A 25,230-nucleotide genomic window follows, 5' to 3' on the forward strand; every position below is an offset into this window, starting at 1 on the left:
AGTAAGAAAAATCAAGAAAATACTAGAAACTATGGTTCGTGCTAGTGGTAGAAGACCTCCATTATCAAAAGTAAATCGAAGATCCAAACACAGTATCAAGGATAAGTGAGAATACTGTTGATCTTTCTGGATAAGGTTACGAAAAAAAAAGATTGTGAACACACACTATGTGCTTAATAGAGAAACAAATAAACCCCATCTTAACCTCAAAATCACCATGAAACAGTAAGTTATTATGACTAATTTGTCTCCATCATATTAAAATAACCTGTGCTTCATAATTAATCTCCTAGTAAAACACACTTCATAATACACACAACAAACCTACACAATGTGTGGTAAGTTAATTTACCAAGAAAGAGTAAAAGGAGAACTGTGAACAAGCATTACCTTATTTTTCTTGAGATATTTTACAAAGGAGTGCATCCTATTTTTCTAGAATATATATTAAACTGATAAGCTAATTATACAACTTGGGAGTTAAAAAAATTAATAAGAGCTGGCATTTTCTCTGTGTTTTGACTCTACTATACACTTCTGTACATTTCAAAATCATGGTGTGACAGCAAAAAATCATGGGAGGTTGATGAAGAAGAGAAACTAAAAACAGAAAATGGCAATAAGCAACAAGGTACAAATATCTTTCTATGTCAGCAAACCTTTGTTGCATCTCGAAATCCAATGCTGAAATTATTGGGCAAGCGTCTGTTACCAAAATTTGCATTTCCTTTTTGCATCATCGCCACAAACTCCTTGTAATCTATCCGTCCATCCTGAGAATATATGAACAGATACTTGAACAATATGCAGTATGTAAGAAAGAATGAAAAATGAACGTTCTAAAAAGACACGGTTAATTTGTTCTATACGATACCAATAACAATAACATATCTAGTGAGTCACACAAGGTGGAGTCTGGGGAGAGTAAAGTGTACACAGACCTTAACCTTACCTTATGAAGTTAGAGAAGTTGTTTTAGAAAGATCACCAACTTAGGTAACGCAAACCAATATTCTAGATATTATATTCATCATATGACTCAAGTGGTTGTGTAGAACACTGAAGTTATGTTGATATCAATGTTATATGGTCTACCATTATGTTCATGCATTACTAAGTATATTTGGAAAAAAGAAATGCCAGTAGAACTACATACGTTATCTTGATCAACTTCTTGAATGATTTCTTCCAAGCGGACATCCTTCATGCCAAATTCCTCACAAGCCTTTTGAAGTTCATCTGCGGTAATATACCCGCTCCCATCTTTGTCAAAATATGAAAAAGCAGCAGAGAGATAATCTTCCTTCTCAGCTTTGTTGACGTGAAGCATTGCAGCTATGAATTCCCCATAGTCAATGGTACCACTGTTGTCAACGTCAGCCTGCAAATTTTTTGGGAGAAAATTTGAAGTTAGACAAAAAGAAAGAAGTATAAAATTATCTAAAGAAGAAAGTCTGCACACAAACACACATAGCGCTTGCTTAGAAACGATACTTAGACAGAGCATAGCTTAGCTGCTCATAACTAGAGCGTAATTTCTAAAGGACAAACAGGTCCAAAGATTCATGCTTCTCAAAGCATGAAGGCTTTCTTTTTAGGTGAAAATCCAAAATTGATGCTAATAAAGAGTGTTATGTACTCAACAGCACAACGGAATAACCAAATGCTGTAACTGTAACCTCTTCAAACTGCGCGTTAGATTTCTTACGTGCTTCAAACAAGTAAATGGGGACAGAAAATTGACTGCACGGGGGCACTTAGTGTACTTTGATGTAACTAACAAGCAATTGAAATTTCATGGAGAGGTACACTTAACAGTGATATAAAAAGCAACAAATTATGGTTACACAAGAATAACCTGTTACAAAATTGCGAGATCCTAAAGGACTTCGCTACTAATATATTTTGTTGCAATAAAATTTGGAAAGGAGTTGGAAAAGAAGGTGAATGGCACAACAATTCTCTGTTGGTTGGTGATCTAAAGCTTGTCTGATGGCACCTTCTGCATTTAGTTTATTAGGACGCCATTTTCCGCTACAAGAAAAATGAAATGCCCATTTTCCCTATGAATGCCTTCTTTGTACAATAGCTAGACAATAATACTTTTATAGAGAGGCAAACATCACACTTTTTCCAAACTTGACCTCATTTAACAGAATCAAACCATGAGAGACAGATACATACAGTTGCAAAAAGGGTATTCTACAGAAATATAGAGAAAGTTCAGAAGCCATTAGAATGAATACACAAGAAAAAGGATAAAAAATTTAAACAATGCACAGTGAGTTCTCAAAGACATTTCTGATTCCCATCTTACAATGCTCACATACATAGAAAAGAAAGCAGACAGAGAAAGGATGTATTTCAGCCTAAATGATGATATTCATGGTTATATGGTAACCTTGTCATTGAGTAGAGTTACTAATATCTTTGATTGGAAGCATGACATTTAATACAGAATAATTATGGAAGACTACAAGTCTAAAACTTACCGCCTTCATCAAGTCTCGTATCTCTGTCTCACTAAGATCAGCCCCAAATTGCTTTAGTCCAACCTTCAGTTCATCTAAAGTAATATGTCCACTGTCATCTGTGTCAATCATTTTGAACATCTCTTTCAAGCCTGCAATTTCCTCTTCAGAAAGACTCTCTGCAATAACCTGTAAGAAACAAATAATATATGATTAGAAGACACAAGAGACCTGTTGAATCTTCAACTAAATTAACTTTTCATGCATGTGTGGGGAGCTATAGAATTTAACTGTAACATTAAGTTTCAAAAATGGTTTGAGTGTGTGCGGACAAACACTTTTGCGGTAAATCTCATTGAGACTGTATTAGTTTATTACCATGAGAGCCATTTTCTTAAGCTTGTTCATGGCAGAAAACTGAGTTAAGCGACTCAACACTGCAGAATCAAGAGGCTTATCCGGAGCCACACCGTCAATCTTCACCCAAGGATGGCCTGCATAAGGGAAAATAAGAACGATAAGCAGAACTTAGAGAGTTCAATGTCATGTTATGGAACTAAAAATGCAAATGTGGACAAATATAGACAATCTAATTGGAGAAGAAGTAGAACCAAAACCATCTCCACAGAAAGACAGCCTTTTCTCTGAATTGGCTTAAAAAGAGTATTGTTTCCCTTCACCTGCTTTCAAGACGTACTTGCAGAAGATGAACAGCTAGCATAGCTATAGTTTCCGATTCTAAACCACACACATGCTCATTGCTCTGATTTTTTTATTCTGTTAGACAAATATGTTTGAAATTCTAGTTGAACTAAACTGACATTATATCAGAGGACTCAAATCGGCCAAAGAAATTCCAAAACGACATTAAGCTTTCACTATGTTCTGCCTTCTGCTAGGCAAAATGGTGCTAGCAGCATCTCTGAGAATAATATATGATAAGCTGGAATACAAACTTGAAATTCAGTGGCTACTCACATAGAACTTCATGTGCGGTAAGTCGTTGCTTCGGGTCCCTAACAAGCATTTTCTTCACCAGATCTTTCGCATCTCCAGAGATGTTAGGCCAAGGATCTGATGTGAAGTCAATATTGGCACGTAAAACCTCGTCAAATATTTCCTGCTCACTTTCTATCCAAAAAGAGATGAAAAAACATGAGAAGCTGTTTTTGGTACTTCACATTACCAGGAAACCATGGTAAATCTACAAAAACTTGAAAGATCAACTTACCACCCCAAAATGGAGGTACACCAGTGAGAAGAATGTAAATTATTACACCTGCACTCCAGATATCAGCTTCTTGACCATAACGCTTTTGTAGAACTTCTGGAGCAACATAATAAGGACTTCCAACAATATCAGAGAATATTTGCCCTGTGGTTAAGAACATAACCCAATCAGCTAGGCAATTTTCAAAACCAAAAGTACATCAACAAAGAAGACTGATGCATGCTTTTAAGCATATCTTATCAAGAGAGTTAGAATTTTACATGGAAAAACTTATGTTAAGGATATTTACCATATATGATGGTGAACAACATATAAATAACAATAATAACCCCTTTATTAATAGAATTTTTATGAAATCGCAAGCAGCATCCTCTGCCAACCTAAGAGTAATAAACAGGAACGAGTTCTCAATATAAACTATCATATACTGATATGCAATGCTATAGACTTCGCAAATCAGAAAGTTTGGAGCTTTCAAGGCTTCTGGACATGGACTTTGGTCTATCCATATCAACTGGACTGCTTCTACTTCTTTTGAAAAATGTAATGTCTAAATGTTTGGACCAAAAAATTAAACATAGGAACTGGTTTCATGAATTCCTGATAAGTGGGGTTCCCGGTACAAAGGCAACTGCAGCAGAAGTGAAACTCTAAAACGAATTCCTTGTAGGTGAAGCTGTTTTAAAACAACTGTCAGAAACGATTTTTTTCTTATGCATTAGAACACTTAAACTAATGCAAGGAAATAAGGAAACATGAGAAACCGAAAATATGTAGCAAGCATATGGAGGATTTCGGAGAAAGTGGGGAAAATACCTGGCTTGAAAAACATTGATAACCCGAAATCTATAATCTTTAGAGGTGAATCCTCTTTCTCATTGACAAAGAGAAAATTCTCAGGCTTAAGGTCCAAGTGCAACACTCCTAGAGCATGGCAGGCTTCTACGACACCAACTATTGTCCTTGCAAGCTCAGCCGCTTGTCTCTCAGTGTAATGTCCCTGCTTAACAATCCTATCGAAGAGCTCGCCTCCTGAACATAGTTCCATCACAACATGAACCGCAACACCATCCTCATACGCCGCTTTTATTGAAATGACATTAGGATTTCCAGATAAGTGATGCATTATCTGAATTTCTCTCCTTACATCTTCCACATCTTCAGGTGTCAATAATTTCCTTTTTGCTATCGACTTACATGCATACTTTTCCCCAGTTGCTTTTTCAACACAAAGAAATGTTGTCCCAAATTGGCCATGTCCAAGTTTAGCTCCCAAATCATAATGCTCCTTTAGAAGACCAGTTTTTGTTTTCAACACAGACTCAACCTGGAGTCCTGCACTAAGCATTCTCTTGACAGGTGGCTTCTTCGGTTTTGCAGACTCTTTTGGTATTTCCTTTTCATGGATTGTATTACCAGACTTTTCAGGTTGCATTGCTTCAGTAGGCTTCAAATCAACTGATATTTTCTCCTGTTCAACTATGTGAGCGTCTTTCTTGTGTTCCTGATCGGGCTCTTCCCTGTCTATCGTCACCATTTCTGGGGGTTTATTCTGAATGGAGTTCTCACGTTCAGGTTGTTTGTCTGTAGAAGGTTCTATACCCTTTGGTTTTTTCTTATTTGTAATCATATCCGGTGATCGAGATCGCCAAAAGAATAAGTTGAAGAACCCACCCTTTGTAAACTTAGAATGAACACAATTATTTCCCATTTATTACTACGCTCCTCTCCACCAATATCTGTTACTACTATACACATTTGTACTCAAATATCAAACCCAATTTAACCCCTCAAACTGGGTTGAAATTTGAAGCATTTGAAGTAGTAAACGTAAACCATTCCGCTCCAGATAACAGCTCTAATTCCAAAACCAGCTGCAGATAACACCTGTAATTCAAAATCATCATTCTTCTAAATAATGTAGACACAATAACTCATACCTAGTAAATTTCCAACTCATAACAACAACAACATATGCAGTATAGTCCCACAAAGACCTCAACCTATGGAAGGTAGAGCGTACGCAGACTTTACCCCTACCTCATAACCGTGGAGGTAGACAGGTTATTTCTACAGACCCTCTGGTCAAGTTGCAAAAAATTTCCAACTAATACCTCTAAAAAGTTTCTAATCAGCTAGAAAAAACTTCCTCTTTATAACAGAAGCAAAAAATCATCGAACAACAATTACGCCTAAATCCCAAACTAGCTCATATATGCTAATTAAACAAAAACCCATGATTCAAAACACGTAATTAACCTAAAAAAAAAGAAGAGAAAAATCTTACAAGGACAAAATTCAATGTTTCAAGCCCCCTCAACTTCGGAAAGGTTTCCCCGTAAAATTAAGAATAACGAATACGTGAAAGTGAATATATTTTGGAATGTAATACCAAATTCTCATACCCAAATGAGAATTAACAAGAAAAAAAAATAATGGAGGAACAAAAGCGCCAACGAAGAAGAATGTTAATTAATAATAATAATTATATGTGAAAACAGAAGAGATTATTTGGGTTAATTTTGTGGTTAAATTTCATTAATCTTTGGAGATGAAGCTTTTCTGGGATTAGGGTTTTTGGGGAATTGAAATTTTTCTTCAAATTTTTTTAGGAGAGAAAGAAAGCGGAAGGCCAGGGACAGAGGAAGGAACGGCGAAAAGTGACAGGTTTTTCAGTTACAATGTTTGGCGGAAAAAAAAAATAATTAACAAGTACTCATCGGAACAATATTGTTACAATAATTACCCCTCAATTTCTTTATAATTATAAAAAAACATCCCCAAATTAAATTAATACTATTATCAAATTCGGACATAAGTTTAAAACTTCATTACGTCTTCTCTCTCCTATCTTGCTTGTCTCTCTCCCTACGTATTTGACTTGAAATATTTCAAAAGAGTGGTGTACCTGGCCGAAACTCTAGTACGAAATTACTGTATTGGTAATACAATAGGTAACTATAGAGTAAATTAGTATTTGATGATAGGATTATTGGTATAATTAGATTTAAAAAAAGATGTATATGAACTAGTTCTTATACAAGAGGTTGAGAACGTAAAATGAGTGATATGCCTTAAGAGGATTGATTGCTTCAAATATCATTATCCAGGCCAGAAATATTGACGTCTCCATCGGTGTTGTTTGGTTTAGGAGGATGAGATTCGATGGGTATACCACGTCTCTCAGGTGGGGGTGATCGGTCATCATCAAAGACGCGAGGAATACTGAATGCACCAAAGAAGCCATTCTTTATCTCCTCGGCTGCTTCAAAGAAACGATCAAGTTCACTGAAGAAGCTTCGTTCAATATTCTCAATATCACTACGCAGCCCAGGGAAGTCAAAAGGCACACTTGACGACTCTATAGAATGTGAATCATTTGTCATTTGGTCCGTGACATCTTCCTCTGAGTATTCTTTATTAGACTCCACTATCTCAGAAGGCCTGACGAAAAGCAACAAGTTAGCAACAACTCGAACAATCACCGCTACTAAATGCACAGTAGTTTCATATTTAGCATCAGACCCCAACCTCCACCCACCCCCAAAAAATAGATAACCAAAGACGAAATGACCTTGCTCATGGCATCACAAGTTTGACTTTGATCAACAAGAAGCTATTCAGTGATGTGCGTTCCATGACAGAACGTTACTATAAGACAAAGTAACAGCCTGGCATCTTCTTATAAACTAAACAGTGTTCTTTAGATATCAGGTCAGAATTGCTTAAAACAGCAAATACTCATTTATATGTCCTTCCATTGTAATTTTATTGTGTCTGTAACTATGTGGTCTTTATATGTCTGAATAAACTAAGCAGTACCTGCTTCATAATAATGAACTATCCTATTCTCCCCCACGCAGTATCTTTCACTCGCTAACTGCAATTTGGAATCAAAAAAAATGTCATGACCAAACAGATAAGTCCCTTCTTAGATAAACCAGCAGTTATACTTCAGGGATACGTGAACAGAGGATTAACTAATTGGCCTACCCCCGTCAATTTAAGTTTCCCCTTAACTCATAAAATAGAATAGACTGTTGACTTTGTTGGAAGGATCAAAACATTATATAAGAATAGCTTAGGATTTCTAATAGTGGCAAGGAAGCGATGAAATGCGTCTAATGGATATTCACCACAACAGAATCACATTCTAACTTTTATTTATACCCTTAACTGTGTGTTATGTAGCAGACGTAATCAAGTAGAAATGTCTTACGTTTCAGAAAGCCTTTCCTAATCAGTCCAGAAATCCTCTATCCTATTTTTTTGCTCACATAGGGATGGATTCTCCAGTCCAACAAAAGAATCAACAAAAATAACACCTCATTCTCTGTGTGCTCTTTCGATTGACTACATAGAGAGAGGTAAAAGGCCATGGAGGAAGACAACGTGCTTATGGGTAATTATCCTGGATAAATATTTGTACTTCCAACGCAAATGCAAACTAGAAGGTACCACCAACTACCAACTCATAATGGTGCAAATAAAACAAGAAAAGATACATACTTAAGATTCCCTAATAATGTCCCAGAATAAAGACGCACGAGATTCTTTCAATGACAACTGAATTCTAGTTCTCAGTTCATCTCAGATTCCGTCATACTTGCACTTTATAAAAGCTAACTGTTCCTTTGCAACCATGGATTTAGCCTTCTTTAATTAGAGGGAAAAACCATTAGTTCAACACTAATATGCTGCAATCTTTAACCAATTTAAAAGCACATACAAAGCTGTAATCTTAAAATGCAAAAGTCAATGAGCTTGTTCATATCTCCAAGCAGGGTTGGAGCCTGATAGGGCCAAAGATGAACTGCTTTGACGGAAATTACACTATTTATACATAGTTAAAATAACATTTTATACATACAGTAAATGTTGAATCCCTTTTAGCTTCTTCGAGTGTTTATTATACATATTACGAACCCCTTAATCAAAAAATTTAGCTCCGGCACTGTCTCCGAGCAAAGAATTATGTCTGATTAAGTCATGAGTTGGTATGATGGTAAATGACATACATCTATTTGAATAAAATAGATTAATTGTTAAATTACAGTCAATTAGTTTAATCCAAAATACAAAAGAACACAAATCAGTTTATATTAACGAAACCAGATCATACGAAAGTGATTAAAATAGCTCCCCAACAATATTACTTCAAATAATTAAAGTTAAACGCAAGACTAATCAAGAAAATTCGGATCTTTGTACCTAAACAAAATTGACAAATTATTTTTACCTCCCAATGCAATCCTTGAAAGTTTGCTCAGTCTTTTCGCACTTTCTGATGAACTTTCCGGGCTCAGTCTCTTCGGTTCGGCACCGAGTGCTCACAACCTTCCTGGTAGCGCACCGTTCACCGCCGTCACCATCGCTGCCGGAGGATGATCTAGGGTTTCCAAAATCCTTGACGGCGCTAAAATCATCGGCGCCGGAATGATTAGGCTCGTCGTTGATCCACACCCAACCCATTGCTCTTCGATTTGCTTCAATTGCTTGGCTAACAATTCATGGATGTTTCTGGAACAAGGTGAAGAAAATGAAACGAGTTATTTGTATTCCATGGGCTGCTTATTAGTGGGCCGGCCCAATTTTAAAGTTTGTTGGTCCGATTAAATTTGAATTCGTGTCGTAATATTTCACATTGAAGATAAAGAGTTCTCTAACAAAGGCAATTTTGTTGTCTTATTAGCTAGGGTTGATATACTAAGTATAGTAGAATCATTACATCTATTGACATGAATTAAAAGATTGTATTCAGCTTAAATGCAATCATCGAAATCTTATAAAGATAACTTAGAGTATAAGACCATCATAAATAAAAGTATGAAATTAAAAGTAAGTGATATTCTACATAAACCGCTTAAAAAGTGTAAAATCATAACATGATTTAACTCCAACTTCATTAAATTAACGAGTCTCAATATATTAAACGCTTATTAAATTTGTAATCTAAGGAATTAACGGTAATTCTTAAACATATAGTTATAGATTCATATTACAACTTTTGCAGTTTTATGAACTAACTTTGATCCTTAAACTTTAAATTATGAATTGAAATTACATCTCTTACAATCTCATGAACTAACTATGATTTCTAATTCCTAACTTCAACACGACGCACTCAAGGTATGTGTTCTGAACTCTCTGAGTTATTATACTTGAAGACTATACTCTTAATTGAGTTTAAACTCACTGAACTAAGATTACGTCAAGACTCAATCACAAGAGAACGCTTTATGAATAAACTATGCAATAAGACCATGTCATTTGATGTGTTCTTTCAGTCCACTAATAGCACTCTCGAAATCAATTTTTCAATTGCACTTTTTGCTTTGTAAGTACAAAGTTATTCTAGATGATTTCACTTCTATTTAACCATAATTTATCGCAAAGTTATTCTACATTTCAAACTCCACATTGATCCAATTTCTTTTGACTTAGAGTTCTATTTTAAGTAAGACTCTTTCTTAAATTCAAACTCCTTGCATCTTTAGATTTATTCTTCAAATCAAACTCATTTTTTCTTTTGTGTTTTAGTCGAACTTCAACTTTTCAGTTTAGCACGTATACAAATTCTCTATCAATTCAATCTCTTTTGACCTAGAATTCTACTTCAAGTGAAACTTCTTATTTAGATCAAATTTTTAGAATTTTTTTTATGGTTATCCAACTCTTCAATTCAGCACATGTTTCTTTTATTAAGTTTATCACGAAATTATCATCGATTTCTTGATTATTGGACACTTATCTTTATTCATTAATGGTCTTGCTATAAATTCAGCTTCAATATAGAAAAAATTAAATCATTATCAAAATCGCAAATCAACAATTTTTTTTCAATTTAGGTCATTGATTCCGGTTGGATTCTAAACACCAAATGTTTTTTGAAATTTATGATCTAAATTATATTATTATTAAATGTAAAAATATATGATTATTTTTACTACAAAAAATTGAGTTCTATAAAAGGTAAAAAAAAGGATATAATAATATAATATAAATATAAGAAAAGTCTTGTGAAATTCAAATAAAAAAGGAATATACAACTCCCTTTATGGAATATATATTAGTACTACTTTAAATAAAAAAAAGTTACCAATAGAAGATTTTATTTTTATTTTTGGAAAATTTCACCTTGTAATCCTTTTTCTTAAAAAAGTAGGACTCTAGTTAATTTGTGCAGTCTTTTAATTATTTTTTTTAAAAAAATCTGTATATTCCCAATATATTTTATAAATTTATTTTTAGAAAAAAAAAACTCCCTTCTATTTTTAGTTTATATATATATATATATATATATGTAAATACTAATTATGGAATCCTAATAGTAAAAGAGTGCATCTCTCTCTTTTTCCTATTTGGATTCAAAAACTCTAACAAAATTACTTCTCTTTTCCTTTTCCTCATGGATTTGTATTACCTTCAACAATGGAGAAAACATTTATAACAAGGAAAACTTATACACTAAGGAGAACCCAAAAAAAACTCTATAAAATTTAGTAAAATCAATACTATTTCACATTCTTTAGCAATTTTATTTTTTTTGAGTTCTTGATTCTTCTTGTTAATATGATCACCATGCCTATAAAGCAAGAGCTCATTGATTTAACAGATGATTTAGCTGAACCCCAAATCACTACAAACACAACTATGCATTATATGGTTCCAGTAAATAATAATGGTTTTGATGATATTCAAGAAAGTCCTATGAAAAAAATTAAACTTGAAAATCCTGTTTTTATTGCTCCTTTGTCAATTTGTCCATATTATAGTAATGAATTGGTTGTAGCTTCCCCTGTTAGTGTTACTAGTTGTAAGCAATTCTGGAAAGCTGGAGATTATGAAGGTAAAAGGGAGGGTAATGGGGTTTTTTTCTCTGGGGCATATGATCAAACAGTTGGTATGGATCATGTAAGAGTTCATCCTAAGTTCTTGCATTCGAATGCTACTAGTCATAAGTGGGCATTGGGTGCTTTTGCTGAGCTTTTGGATAATGCAATGGATGAGGTTTGTAATGGTGCTACGTATGTTAGCGTAGACGTGATGGATAACAAGAAAGATAAAGGGAGTAAGATGTTGTTAGTTGAAGATAATGGTGGTGGAATGACACCTGATAGGATGAGGCAATGTATGTCTCTTGGGTATTCAGCGAAAAGTAAGTTAGCAAACACGATAGGTCAATATGGAAACGGTTTCAAGACGAGTAGTATGAGGCTAGGGGGTGATGTGATTGTGTTTTCGCGGGGGAGAGATAGAGCGACGAACATGTTGACACAGAGTGTTGGAATGTTGTCGTACACGTTTTTGAGAAGTACTGGGAAAGAAGATATTGTTGTTCCTATGATTGATTTTGTTAAGAGGGGAGGAACGTGGGAGATGTTGGTTCGGTCTTCAGCTGATGTTTGGAAAAGGAATTCGGAGACTATAGTGCAATGGTCTCCTTATGAGAGTGCCAATGATCTATTCCAGCAGTTTGAATTATTGAAAGGTGATCAAGGGACGCGAATTATCATATACAATCTTTGGGAGGACGAAGAAGGAGGCACGGAGCTTGATTTTGATACTGATCCACATGACATTCAAATCAGGGGTGTTAGTCGAGATGAAAAGAAGATTGAGATGGCGAAAGAATATCCTAACTCGAGGCACTTTCTAACTTATCAGCATTCTTTAAGGAGTTATGCTTCGATTTTGTATTTGAGGCTTGCTCCTGGATTTCGGATAATTTTGAGGGGGAAAGATGTTGAACATCATAATTTGGTAAATGACATGATGCTTTCTGAGGAGATCACATACAGACCACAATCCGTTGGTTACGAATCGTTTGTGGCTACAGGAACTATTGGTTTTGTGAAAGATGCAAAACATCATATTGATATTCAAGGTTTCAATGTTTATCACAAGAATAGGCTTATTAAGCCTTTCTGGAGGGTCTGGAATGCTGCGGGAAGTGATGGTCGCGGTGTGATAGGCGTCTTAGAGGCTAATTTTGTGGAACCAGCTCATGATAAACAGGGGTTTGAGCGCACAATTGTCCTTGCCAGACTCGAGGCACGCCTACAATTTATACAGAAGAAGTATTGGTCTTCAAACTGCCATTTCATTGGTTATGCTAAGCGCTGCAATGTAAAGAACACTGCTGTCTCTCCAGATCAGGAACAACCAAATGCCGGGGACTCAACCTGTCATGATGATGGATCTAATTTGAAATTTTCCAGAGTAGAACGCGAGAGGGGACCAGTTCATTCTTCAATAAAGGACAGTCCGGTGCATGAAACATCCCAGGTGTATGTAGGGTCCAGGAAAGTGACCCAGCCAGTTCAGTTATCAGTACAAGCAAATCAAAATCCATTTATCTCCAACGTCAGCCGCAGAATGTGTCATGATGATACATCTAAATCAAAACCCACTGTAGGAGAACACGAGAAAACGGTACCAGTTCATTCTTCAGTACAAGAAAGAAATCAAACTATGTCTGGAGATCAAACTCAGCAAGTGTGTAGACTAAATAGGCAACCTGATGAAACGCAAGAAAACGCTTCTGTACCTGAAAGAAAATCAGGTTACCCATTTATCTCCAACTCCGGCTACACAACATGTCATTATGATACATCTAAATCAAAATCCACTGAACACGAGAACACGGTACCAGTTCATTCTTCAGTACAAGAAAGAAATCAAACTATGGTTGGAGATCAAACTCAGCAAGCGTCAACATCAAATAGGCAAACTCTGGGAAATTCAGTTGTGAAGATGGAAGATACTATGCCCGATGACTTGAGAGTAGAGAGTAGTAGTACTAAGAATAGTTTACAACAGGTTTTGCATCGTTTACAGCAGGAAAGAGCCAGGAGTGAGAGTCTAGCTCGCATGCTTTTAGAAGAAAAAGCACGAGCGGCTAAGGAAGAACAGAGTATAAGGCAGCTAGAGAGAGCAAGGACTGAGACTCTGGCTCGCATGCTTATAGAAGAAAGAGCAAGGGCAGCTAAGGAAGAACAGAGTTTAAGGAGCAAATTAAAGGATGCTTCTGTTATCACACAAGATCTGCTCAACAAAGTGAGGCTGCTAGAAAGTAGCAGGATGATTGTTTCCTGCAATAGTGAACGTTAACGTTGAGAAGTGACACAAAAATATGCAGCTTAGGAACAACCGATGCACACTTCAAAGATCTGGCTATAGCAAATCCATTCAATTTCAACATATACCTTAGATTTACTTTTTCTATTTTTCCTATGGATGTAGTTGCTTCTGTTGGCAACAGTTTTGTTTGATTGTTCTCAGTTTTGGATTATCAATACAAATATATATTCACAACTCAAATTCCAGATGACATGTTCATTAAATTTCGTATTTGCAGCTAAACGTAAATGAAGTTCTCACATTTTTGCTTCATATCCATGTGTTGTACAAAAGAGATGAAAACTCAACCGGTTACAACACTCGAGTAACAGGATATTCTTTTACATGCAGGTCTCACATTTCAACTGTAGATATTGTATTGCACAGAACACTGCTTGTGTTGATCTTCATTTCTCACAATATCTTCTACTCTCCCTTAAAAAATTTTCCTCACTTTTAAGCAACATTTTCTCGGTTTTTTTCTAGTTTTTCTTTCACCGAGCTCCTTCTCATGGATGCTATCCTCATAGGCAACCATCACATTGTCCTCCTTCAATAACTTCTCCATTGTTTTCCCTGTTGTTGCTTCATCTGTTGAAGAGCATAGAGCGATGTGATGTGCCTCATCACCACGAATTGCAGCATAAACATCTGGTGATGCTGGAGCAATCTTGTTATGGGGTGGTTCTCTTGTGCACAAACTAGAACTCGTGCACCTAAAGAAAAAATTATACTTAAGAAGTTAGAATAAGGATTTTCTCAGTTATAGCAGAAGTTACTTAGCATATGATCCAAAGGAATGCAGACTTTTCAAAGGGTGTGAGTTAAACCTACGTTGCTCAGACTCTCTGGAAATATTGTTACACTCATGTCGGATCCTTAAGAAATTCATTATTTCTGGAGGATCCAATGCACACTTGTAGGCATTCTTGAAGAGTCCGAACAACATAGCTAGATTATAAGTTAAAACTATTTTTCGTGTTCACCAATCTTTCATACCTGGAACAAGAGCTATTTCTGTTTTCATAAGAGGTTGCTTCTCTAAATTCCTGTTTGGGTATCACATCAAAATCTTCGACGTTTCTACCATCCTTATCAGCTTCTGATGATTTTGAATCTTGTAGACTGTATATCTCCTCTTCTACTGATATGTTAGTGTCTGGAACTGTCCTAATTTCGAGGTTACATCCATATTCCCTTATGATAGAAATAGCCTTATCCAAAGTTCTTAAAGCTTGTTTGACCTCAGGGCTAATACCAACATTCTCGTGCTTGCTCGGTTTCTGAACAAGTTGATTGACTGGAGAATCATCTATGTTCCTGTCATCCTGATTTTGATATTCGATCTTTTTACAGGCTTCGTCTTCAATCTCCTCGATTTCACTATGAACCTTTTCCTCGCGACAACTTTCATCATTCTTTCTTCTAGTTTTTTCATCAAGAGGAACTGCATTTTTCCTCATGTCTTGAAGTTCTAAAGGTATTTTATTCGAGTAAAGAGCTTCACGTATTCGAGCATACATTGGATCCTTTAGAGCCTTGCTGAAGTCTTCATCACCTTTAGCAACTGAAGCTACTTCCTGCAATTTACTTATAGGAGCATTAAGATATTGTTTTGTCAAATTAAGTGCAAAAAAGAAACATCTCTAACTAGGCAAACCTTTTTATAAAGCTTGAAACCACCTCCTATGAGCTGCCTCGCGACGAAATTTATTAATGCTGAAGGTATAAAATCCAGTTTAACATCCAAATTTCCTATTGTCCTGCAAATTTTAAAGTAGAAGAAAATCAAAAGAGATAATTGTAAGTGACAATGTTTAGTTCATTCATAACTTCGACTTTCTTATTTGCATATCTGTTCGTTAAGCTCCGTGGATACGTTCATTCTATAACAATCAATCAACAATGAATCAATCTTAAACTAGTCGCGATCAGCTTTATGAATCCTCTGATCCATTTTGCTCAGTCTAAACAGTTCTCAAAATTTGACTAGTTTTATGCTGACAACTGACCACAACATTCTTCGTGGAGCTCACATAGTCAAGTCATCAACCGGAGAATCAGTATAGGCTCGATTGGTAAGAACATGTTCAATATCTCCTAACTAACATCTGGATACATGAGAAGTGTACGTTACCTGAAGTAGCTTCGATTATCAGTAACTTTTTGTAAAGCAAAACCTCCCACAAGATCAACTCGTACTACATCCTGCACATCGGGTATCTCATCTTTGGAATAACAATGTGTACTATCAACACTATCTAAGTCAGAGATCTGGACAAAAAACACATGATATGAATATACTTAAGAAAAATAAGAAACGTTAACGAGCCTTATGGACTTTAACGTGCTTACAGTATTGGCAACCACAACTATAAGACCGTCTTGAAAGTATTCAAATGCAAATACATGTATTACAGCTTCCCTTGCTGACAATGGCCTTGAGAGCTTCGTTCTTTCTTCCAAGTAATCAAACAAATATTAGCACGTTTAGGAGAAGCATCAGAATGCGATGAATAATACATTAGGAGGACTAACCTTACTAAACATATTTGTTCACCAGTTCTGACCTTTTGCAGACATTGAGATGTCGCGATTTTAAAAGTTGGAATTGTAGTTTGTGGCCACCTGATAAGAAAGCGGCACAAATGTTAGTCTCGACTACAATTGTTACCTTACGAATCACTTGAAATGGAATTTTCATACGCTCTTTCAACATAACAACTTTCGGAAAGTGCATAATTGAGCAGCATGTTAGAAATAGTTCTCACCACTTCTTGTAGAGTTCTGCCTCCCATGAAATGCATAGACCTGAAATTGAACTTTTTGCTTACATTAAGATTCAACATTACTAAATGAAGACGGTAGATATAACATTGACATATATTAAATTTGGCTTACAAACATCTATTGGGCCATCCACATAGCCTTCAGCTAGGAGGGTATGATAAGGAGTGCCTTCTGGTCCCTCTCGATACATAACACGAATCTCCTCACTGTCCTGTTTTACCTACAGTAATGAAGACATCTAGACCTTATGAGAGGGTAAAAAGAAAACGGAGAACCGGATAGTAAAAGTACTAACAACCAGTGCTTGTCAAATTAGTTTAAACATAAACATTGGTGGCAAGGGGTTTCAAGAGTCAGTCAAAAGCAGGGGCGGAGCCAGAGTTCAAGTTACGATTATGGTCCAAATTTCGTATTTGTGTTAAGAAATCCATCAAGTAACTTAAAAGGGACTAGAATCCCGAACTCATAAGCTTCAAATTCTGGCTCTGGAAAAAAAAGGTGATCTATGTTTATAGGAAAGATAACATACTCTCCAACCATCACGCGATGCCTCAGAATCAGTTACTGATGCACTCCTCAACATGCTCAGGAAGTTTGCCACTTCCTTGGTTCTTCTATCTACTAGATTGTCAATACACTCTGCACCAAAAACAAAGTATTATGTGTTAGATGTAATAAACTTAATAGCTATTTGATGACATATTATTGAAATCGACTTAGGACTGACCGTGAACATCACACTCCGATAAACACACGATTTGGTTCTTGACAAGGGACTTAAGCCTATCATAATCGACAAGATCATCAGACGACAGCGTCTGATCCAGTCTACTTCTGTACTGAGAGATGTTACCACTGTCCTTCATATTGCATCTCCAAGTAAAAGGAAACAGTCCTCTAAATTTCATGAAAGACAAAAACTACAGTAAATGAAAATGAAGCACAAACATACCTACAAATGTCTGTAAATCAATAACTATACATCAAAGTTTTTACAAACAACAGATTCATTATGTCTATGCAAAATGTACTTCTGTTAACATTCTACATTATGTCATTTTATCAAAGTTCCATTGTATACAAAAGGTGCATATGTTCAATACATACATCTAATATGGCTGTGTAAATCATCATACAAACCATTAGAACATAAAGGTGTAGTGATAATCGTAAATGATGTCTTTTGGCCCAAAGCAGACTATATCACACATCATGATAAGAGTAATTATTAATGGTGCGAGGCCTTTTTAAAAAAAAAAACATACCGAGTTTGATAAATAATAATATCACACCGCGATGAGAGTATCCCAAATCTTTTTTTCCACTAACAAAACCAAAACACATACATAAGGAAAGAATTCATAAATAAAACATACCTTGAAGAATTATTATTATTATTATTAAGCTAAAAGTGTATACATGTTGATTAAAAGTTTCAGCTCTTCTTAAGGCAGTAGAGTTGGAGATCTCAAGAGAAAATTAATGATTGAAATGATCAAGTTCAGTTGATATGAGACCACCAAGGTGGATATCTAACATGGGATTTTTTTTCTTTAATTTTATTTATTTCCAAATAACAAAGCAGAATTAATAAAATGGTAGGAAAAATAAAATGCAAACACATGTTGAGAATGTTTTTTTTAAAAAGAAAAAAAAGAAAAAGAATATGGAATGTGCATCAAAATAAAAAAGGGGAGAATTTACAAAGATATATTTTTAACACATTTTTGGTATTACCAATTAATATTCTTTTCATAATGAAAATGGATATCAGATTAAATGAATTATGAAACCCTTTTGAAGAAAGGTAAAGTAAGCATAAAGCAACCAACATTTAATTGTGGTGACACTGTTGTATGGTTCGAGCCATGAGCATAGAGAAAATTTAATTGGGAGCGTCATATTTAAATAAGTTTTGCAGTATACAATTTAAATTTAATCAGAGTTTCAATATGAACTCCAAACATAAAAAAAAAAGTAATTATATTAAAATTATATAATATTCAAACTCGACTAATTTATAATCGTGTCTAATGATTCAAATAATACAGATTCAAGTTGTTGCATAGGGAGTTTATTGAAACATTTTAATTAAGAACGAAGAAATTTCATTTAATCCCCGACAAGCGAAACTTGTTGAAAACATCAAGGAAGTTGGAGTTTGGGAAAAGGTGTGTACTCTTGGCAAAAATCATGGGAGACATGTACGATGTATCTATGATACAAACAATATATAAATAACGATGGTTACATAAAATTAAGATATTGATATCTTCATTAAAATTTTACCCATCATCTTACTCTTAATTAATATCAAACAAGTTAGGATCGTAGTACATACGATACGAGAAAAATATTTTTTAAAATTTTCATGTTCAGTTAATTAAATTATTAAAAAAATATTTTTGTGATTGAAATTTTATATATTTGCTTTAAGAAATTTATAAAATGTGTACGCATATTAATACTCCATTTAGTAATATAAAAAAATAAAATTTTCAAACCCATAAACTTTAAAATTAGTTGATAGTTAAGGAAAATCTAAAGATTTGAGAGAGATAGTGCTAGCTAAAAAGCATCTACTTTGTAATAAATATACTTTTGAAAAAGAAGAAATTATTCTTGTATAGAAAAAGTTTTATTAAAGTGAAAGTGATGCAAAAAATGTGCTTGCAAAGGAAAAGTTTTAATTATATACATATAATGAACTCATATTTATTCTGAACCTACTAATACGATATTTTATATTTGATCATTTTCTTGATAGCTCACGGCAGTGGCAGATTCAGAATTTTCAATAAGGAATTCAAAATTCGTAGAAATAAACATATATAATAGCAGAAAGAAGTTCGACATCTACTATATATACATAAAATGTTATTTTAACCATTGCGAGTATATAGATCGTATAATTCTTTAAAACAATCCCCTTCCACGACAAACTATTGCGAGTATATAGATCGTAGAATTCTTTAAAAATATTCTTTTTATTGTAATTTATGTGATATACTCTTTATTCCGAATATTGAAAAATGTTACACATATTATTTAAGTTCTTGAAATACAAAACTATGAACTGATTTTTTAAAATTAAACTATTTATTCAATAATTACTTTATTTATATATTTTCTTTCATATAGTATAATTATTTTGGGCCTAATCACACACTGATCATATCATATGGGCTGAAGATATCTTTCACATTGGCCCATCATCTCAGCAGATTGGGGTTTAGGTGATAACTTTTGCTTCTCGAGAGTCAACTATTAATCTTTGAGTAACTTACACATATAGCAAACATAAAATTTCTATTTGTATGTTATAGCAAAGTTTATATAATTGCGCTCTATAGCAAACATAAATATGTATAATTTGTTATACATATACAAAGAAACCAATTGTATAATTCGCTATACATATACAAAAGAAAGCAATTGTATACAAATCAATTGGATAATTTGTGTATCTATAAAAAGAGAAAGAGAGAAAGACAAAAGAAAATTCGGCATGGGAATATTTGTATTGTATAATTATAAGTGTATATGATGAAAATATATGTATTTGCAAGTGTATATACAATTTTCTCTCACTTTATACAAACAGAAACGCAGTTTATACATTTCGTTTCTGTTTGTATAAGTGATAGAGGCGAGGGTGGCAAGCGAGATCTGGCAGAGGGGAGAGAGGGGAATGAAAATATATGTATATATACAATTTTTTTCTCGCTTTATACAAACAGAAACACATTTTATACACTTGTGTTTGTATAAAAGTGAGAGGGAGCGAGCGAGAAAGGGAGAGTGGCAAGCAAGAGTTTGAAGGAAAGAGGTGACGACAAACAGTTTGCTACAAAGTACAATTAAATTAAAGTGTGGTTATAGCATTTAATTTGATTTATCAGTTTGTAATTATATACAATTTCCCCTTAGTTTTTTAAGTTAAGCAGAACTAGATTAAATAAATATTTTAAAATTAAAAAATGAATTTAGATGTCATACGAAAAAAAGCTTTAGGTTGCAATGTTTTTCATGTCAGTATGATTAAAAAACACAGTATATAAAAATATTGGTCAAAATTTACATATAGTTTGAATCTAGAAAAATGAGAATTAGGGCAGGAGGAGCATATAGTCGTTAGTTATAAGTACGTCGAGACGAGTAGGCAGGGTACGATGGAGCTCATTAGTTAACACATAGTTATCTTGATAGGTGTTATAGTGACATTGACAACTGAATGAATATGTTTTGACCGCTAGTAAAAGTTAAATTTTTGGATAAATTAATAGAGATTTACTTGAAAAAAATATTGAAATTATCTACAATGAGAATATAATGTATTCTTAGTGCAACCGATAGAAAAATAGCCTATTTTAAATAGGTACCTTAGTTTATCACAAATTGAACTTAATCAACATAAATCAGATTTAGAAAGAGCCTATTTGTTTAATTTAATTAAACGGAAAAGGGCTCAAAATACTTTTGAAGTATTGGAAATGGTACAAAACTATCCTCCATTCACCTATTGGTTCCAAAATACCCTTCCATTCACCTTTAGGTTCAAAATTGATCACTTATTGAATGATTTTAAATTTAAACTATTTAGATATTTTTTAAAAATACTTGGCGTTCAACTATTGGTTACAACATAAGTTTTTAATATTATTTATAAACCAACTCACTACCCACTCATTACTAATTAAACTCATCAAATTAATAAACCAATTCTAATGTCAAAATCGTCGTAAACACTACTAAAACACGGCGAAATCACAGATTCTTGAAAATAACGTCCAAAATTATTGGAGTGCGAATTGAAGCCCCCAATGAAATTTAGGTTTAGCCTCTTATTTAGGAGGATGCTTTCAATACAATTCTCTTTCAAGCTTGAATTCAAAATTTATTATTAAAGGTAAAGAAGTAGTACACATCGAATTAATTCGTGCACTTTTTTAATATAGTTTTATAACTATATATGATTTATATTAAATATTACAATTATAATATATTTTTAAAAAAAAGTTATCTATTAAATAACATCAATGAAGATGAAGGAATAATTAAGATGAGCGCAGTCAGAATGTCAAGTTTATCGGTAATTATTATTTAGACACTTGCATTGTAATAGACATTTTCGCCTCAAAATTTTATAAACACTCATTGGCAGTAGATTTACTATTGTGGCATTAGTAAAGGGTCGGGTTTAATTAGTAATAAGTGGTAATGTATTGATTTATAAATTATATTAATAAGTTAAGTTATAAAAAATAGTTGAGGGACACATATTTAAATTAATATTTAAATAGTTTAAATTTAAAACTGTTAAATAAGTGATCAATTTTGAATTCAAAGGTAGAAGACAAGGGTATTTGGAGCTAATAGGCGGGTGAGAAGGACATTTTGTAGCCAACAAGTGAATGGAGGGTAATTTTGTACCATTTCTAATATTTCAAGGATATTTTAGGCATAAACCATTCCACAAATATAAAATGCACTGCTGTATATAGACATAGAGTCAAAGAAAATGAGTTGTTCTTTTTAATTTATTAAAAAAATAAAAAAAAAATCATGTATTGATTTTTTGTCTCAATTTACGTGATACCGTTTAATTGTTTAAAAATGACACATTTTATATAGAATAGTAATTTTAACTTTAATCTTCTCATTTATCTTTAATGAGGTGATTTATTACTACACAAATATCTGTAATATGTTTTTTAGAGGGTAAATTTCAAAGTTGATCTTTTATTTTTTTAAAAAAATTATATCAAATCAAATGTCATCACACAAAATCGAGACGAAGAATATATTATAAGAAAAAAAGTTTGATGATTGAAAAATTGAAATTATTTTATTGTATTATGTGATTGATTTCACTATATAAAAAAACAAGTTATCAAAGTCAATAACGTATATACTAAGTATTTTTTTTTTGACCTAATTAACGATTTTATTGTATGATTAATTAATATTTGTGTCAATGAGAACACTTTATTTTCAAACAATCGTAATTCTTATTTTAATTGCAAAATGACACCACATATGATTACAAGTTGCATGGCATTTAATTGATTTTTTTTTTAATGTTAAATTATGAACCTTATTTAAATCAACATTAATTGATTGGAGGACTCTCACAATTGAATAATTTGTGACAATCTATATAAACTAACAACGAATAAATCATGAACTCTTGAATTAATAATAATAATAATAATAATAATAATACAAATAAAATGATAATATTATCCCTATTTCCTAAAAAGAATATAATTAAATGCTACTTTAATATATGAAAACATTAGATTTTAGTTGTTTGCAAACTTTTAAATATAATAAAAATCAAATAGGCATGATATGCACTAAAACTTAGGTGCATGGAACGTGCATTTTTTAGACTTATTGTATTAAGAATAAGGATGGAGTCAAATTATTCTTTTTATGATTTTTTTATTTGTTCTAATATTTATTCGATAAAATTTAAATTTACATATTGTGTGATATATATTTTTTTAAATTGTTGTTTTTAATAATTTTTTTTTTTTTGAAACTCGAACTCAAATTATTAACTAGCTAGATAAGCAAACTTCTAATTAATTTGCTACAAGAATTTGGTTGTAGCAGAAAAAGACATAATCTATTAAAGATTTCTTTATATTTAGAATTTCAAATCGAAAATTAAAAGAAAATAATCTCATTCAGTGCATCATATTTTTTAACGATGTAATAAGGATGTTGATATCTAACCTTCTATTCAAGCATGAAATGAAGCAAAAAGTGCTAGCATTTAAATTATATACATCATAAATATATTAATGTATTTCAACTATCATCAATATATTTTAATCAAATCTTCCATATAATTTTATTTTTTTCTCCATGAATATTCTTTTTATTCATTTATCCCACATCCAAATTCATTTTTAAAAAAAACCAAAACACCACTAATTTCAAATCTCACACGTAAGCCATTGACTTCCAAATTTTTTATTTTTTAATTGGACCAATTTCCTTTTTCATCTTATACCAAATTAAATAGCTAAACCAAATAAAAACCACTCCCATAATTCTCATAAAACCAAACTCTTTAATTTTCAAAATATCATCATGAACACCACCACCACCACCACCGATCCAAATTCCGGCTCCGGGCGGTTCCTCGGATCGGAACAAATCGGTGTTTCCGCTACCATTGTTCTACTATTTGCAACCATAACAATGACTTCATATTTTTGTACTCGAAAACAAACACCACAAAATCACGATGAAGATAATTGCGTGGACGTGGAAATGAAGATTGATATTGAAGCAACACTTTTGAGTTACCCTAAGTTGTTATATTCAGAAGCTAAGGTGAATTGTTATACTAAGGACTCATCATCAACAACTAGTACTTGTTGTTCAATATGTTTAGGTGATTACAATGATAATGATATGCTAAGGTTGTTACAAGATTGTGGACATTTATTTCATTTGAAATGTGTGGATCCTTGGCTTATGTTGAATCCAACTTGTCCAATTTGTAGAACATCACCATTGCCAACACCACAATCTACTCCTTTAGCTGAGGTTGTTCCTTTGGCTTCTAGGCCTTCGGGACTAATGTTACAGTAAAAATTCTGACTCTGCTACTGACTTCGATCTTATTGGCTCAAAGTTTCATATTGCATGCTTGGTATCAAATTCTTTGGTCTTTGTTGATGACAAGTTTGTAAGTAAGTTATAACCAATTATAATATAATACAATAAAACATGATTTTTAAAATATATATATGAAATTTTTAGAGTTGTATATCTAAAATTATTCTAAAAATAGACCTTTATTATAAAATTTTATAGACTTATCCTACGTGTGATGACATTATATTAGATCCAAATTATGTTTTGTCTTTAGGGTCCCGTTGACCTTGTAGATTAAATTGAAAAAAAAAAAAAACTTGGGATATACATAAAAGTGGTTGTAATTGAAGATTATTTTGTATTATTTTTTTTCTATCATAGTAGATAACCTTTAATTATTTTTTATTAATTGGAAAACACAAGTTTGGCTAAACCTACTTAATCTTTAAATTCATTTTTCTTCTTCTATTTATTAGTGTGTGGTGATATGCTATTTATAATCTAGAATCTTCTGCAACATAAACAAACAAAGATAAAATAAATAATTCATGTCATGTAACATAAAATACATAAAAATATTCATCATATAAAATATATGACTATACCTAAATCTTTGGTGCATGGAACGTGCAATTAAGTAGAGTGCTCATTAAGAAGAGAGAGAAAGAGTCAAATAAATTATTAACTACTAAATTAAAGTTTATAATTAATTTACTATTGATTAAAGTTGAAAAATGTAGCAGAAAAAGATGTTGATCACATGAAACAAAGCTTACAAGATAATGATAGATTAGACTTTAGAGAAAGTTGACATCTCAAAACTTCATATTAAAGCCTTAAATTATGTATCGTAATTTTTATTTTATATTTTTTTTAAAAAAAAAACTTTTTCTGTTATATATTGATTGTTTTAAAATATTTTTTACTTTACAAAATAAAAAATATTTTTTAAAATTTTATTTTATCAATTAATTATTTTTTAAAAAATGTAAAAATTTG

General features: G+C 32.9%; 4 protein-coding genes across 6 annotated transcripts; 1 reads left to right on the forward strand and 3 right to left on the reverse strand.

Annotated features, from left to right (window-relative positions):
• Window positions 1–368: 368 nt before the first annotated feature.
• Window positions 369–5,589, reverse strand: LOC101245011 (calcium-dependent protein kinase 26-like). The gene is made up of 7 exons (XM_004249347.5): window positions 4,519–5,589; window positions 3,703–3,846; window positions 3,450–3,602; window positions 2,850–2,965; window positions 2,493–2,660; window positions 1,157–1,381; window positions 369–773 (listed from the first exon to the last, which is right to left on the reverse strand). The coding sequence occupies exons 1-7, from the start codon at window positions 5,411–5,413 to the stop codon at window positions 651–653; spliced, it is 1,824 nt and encodes a 607-aa protein (XP_004249395.2). The 5' UTR covers window positions 5,414–5,589; the 3' UTR covers window positions 369–650.
• Window positions 5,590–6,661: 1,072 nt separating this feature from the next.
• Window positions 6,662–9,371, reverse strand: LOC101245307 (fra a 1-associated protein). Its single transcript, XM_004249348.5, has 2 exons — window positions 8,942–9,371; window positions 6,662–7,146 (listed from the first exon to the last, which is right to left on the reverse strand). Exons 1-2 carry the CDS (start codon window positions 9,172–9,174, stop codon window positions 6,795–6,797), a joined length of 585 nt encoding a protein of 194 aa, XP_004249396.2. The 5' UTR covers window positions 9,175–9,371; the 3' UTR covers window positions 6,662–6,794.
• A 1,677-nt stretch (window positions 9,372–11,048) lies between these two features.
• On the forward strand, window positions 11,049–14,019 carry LOC101265386 (protein MICRORCHIDIA 7-like). The gene has a single exon (XM_010313910.3). The coding sequence runs from the start codon at window positions 11,275–11,277 to the stop codon at window positions 13,813–13,815; it is 2,541 nt and encodes an 846-aa protein (XP_010312212.2). The 5' UTR covers window positions 11,049–11,274; the 3' UTR covers window positions 13,816–14,019.
• Window positions 14,020–14,025: 6 nt separating this feature from the next.
• Window positions 14,026–18,337, reverse strand: LOC101245600 (uncharacterized). Of its 3 annotated transcripts, none has more exons than XM_004249349.5 (11): window positions 17,991–18,337; window positions 17,342–17,511; window positions 17,144–17,253; window positions 16,726–16,834; window positions 16,596–16,635; window positions 16,363–16,452; window positions 16,180–16,279; window positions 15,962–16,098; window positions 15,485–15,587; window positions 14,824–15,404; window positions 14,026–14,540 (listed from the first exon to the last, which is right to left on the reverse strand). In XM_004249349.5, the coding sequence occupies exons 2-11, from the start codon at window positions 17,478–17,480 to the stop codon at window positions 14,261–14,263; spliced, it is 1,689 nt and encodes a 562-aa protein (XP_004249397.2). In that variant the 5' UTR covers window positions 17,481–17,511; window positions 17,991–18,337; the 3' UTR covers window positions 14,026–14,260. The 3 variants fall into 3 exon arrangements, with proteins under 3 accessions (XP_004249397.2, XP_010312210.2, XP_019066370.2); XM_010313908.4 differs by lacking the exon at window positions 17,991–18,337 and adding an exon at window positions 17,722–17,804; XM_019210825.3 differs by lacking the exon at window positions 17,991–18,337 and having other exon boundaries at window positions 17,342–17,686.
• Between the last annotated feature and the right edge of the window lie 6,893 nt (window positions 18,338–25,230).

This window comes from Solanum lycopersicum, chromosome 10 (assembly GCF_036512215.1).
Source record: "Solanum lycopersicum chromosome 10, SLM_r2.1".
Classification (NCBI taxonomy): domain Eukaryota; kingdom Viridiplantae; phylum Streptophyta; class Magnoliopsida; order Solanales; family Solanaceae; genus Solanum; species Solanum lycopersicum.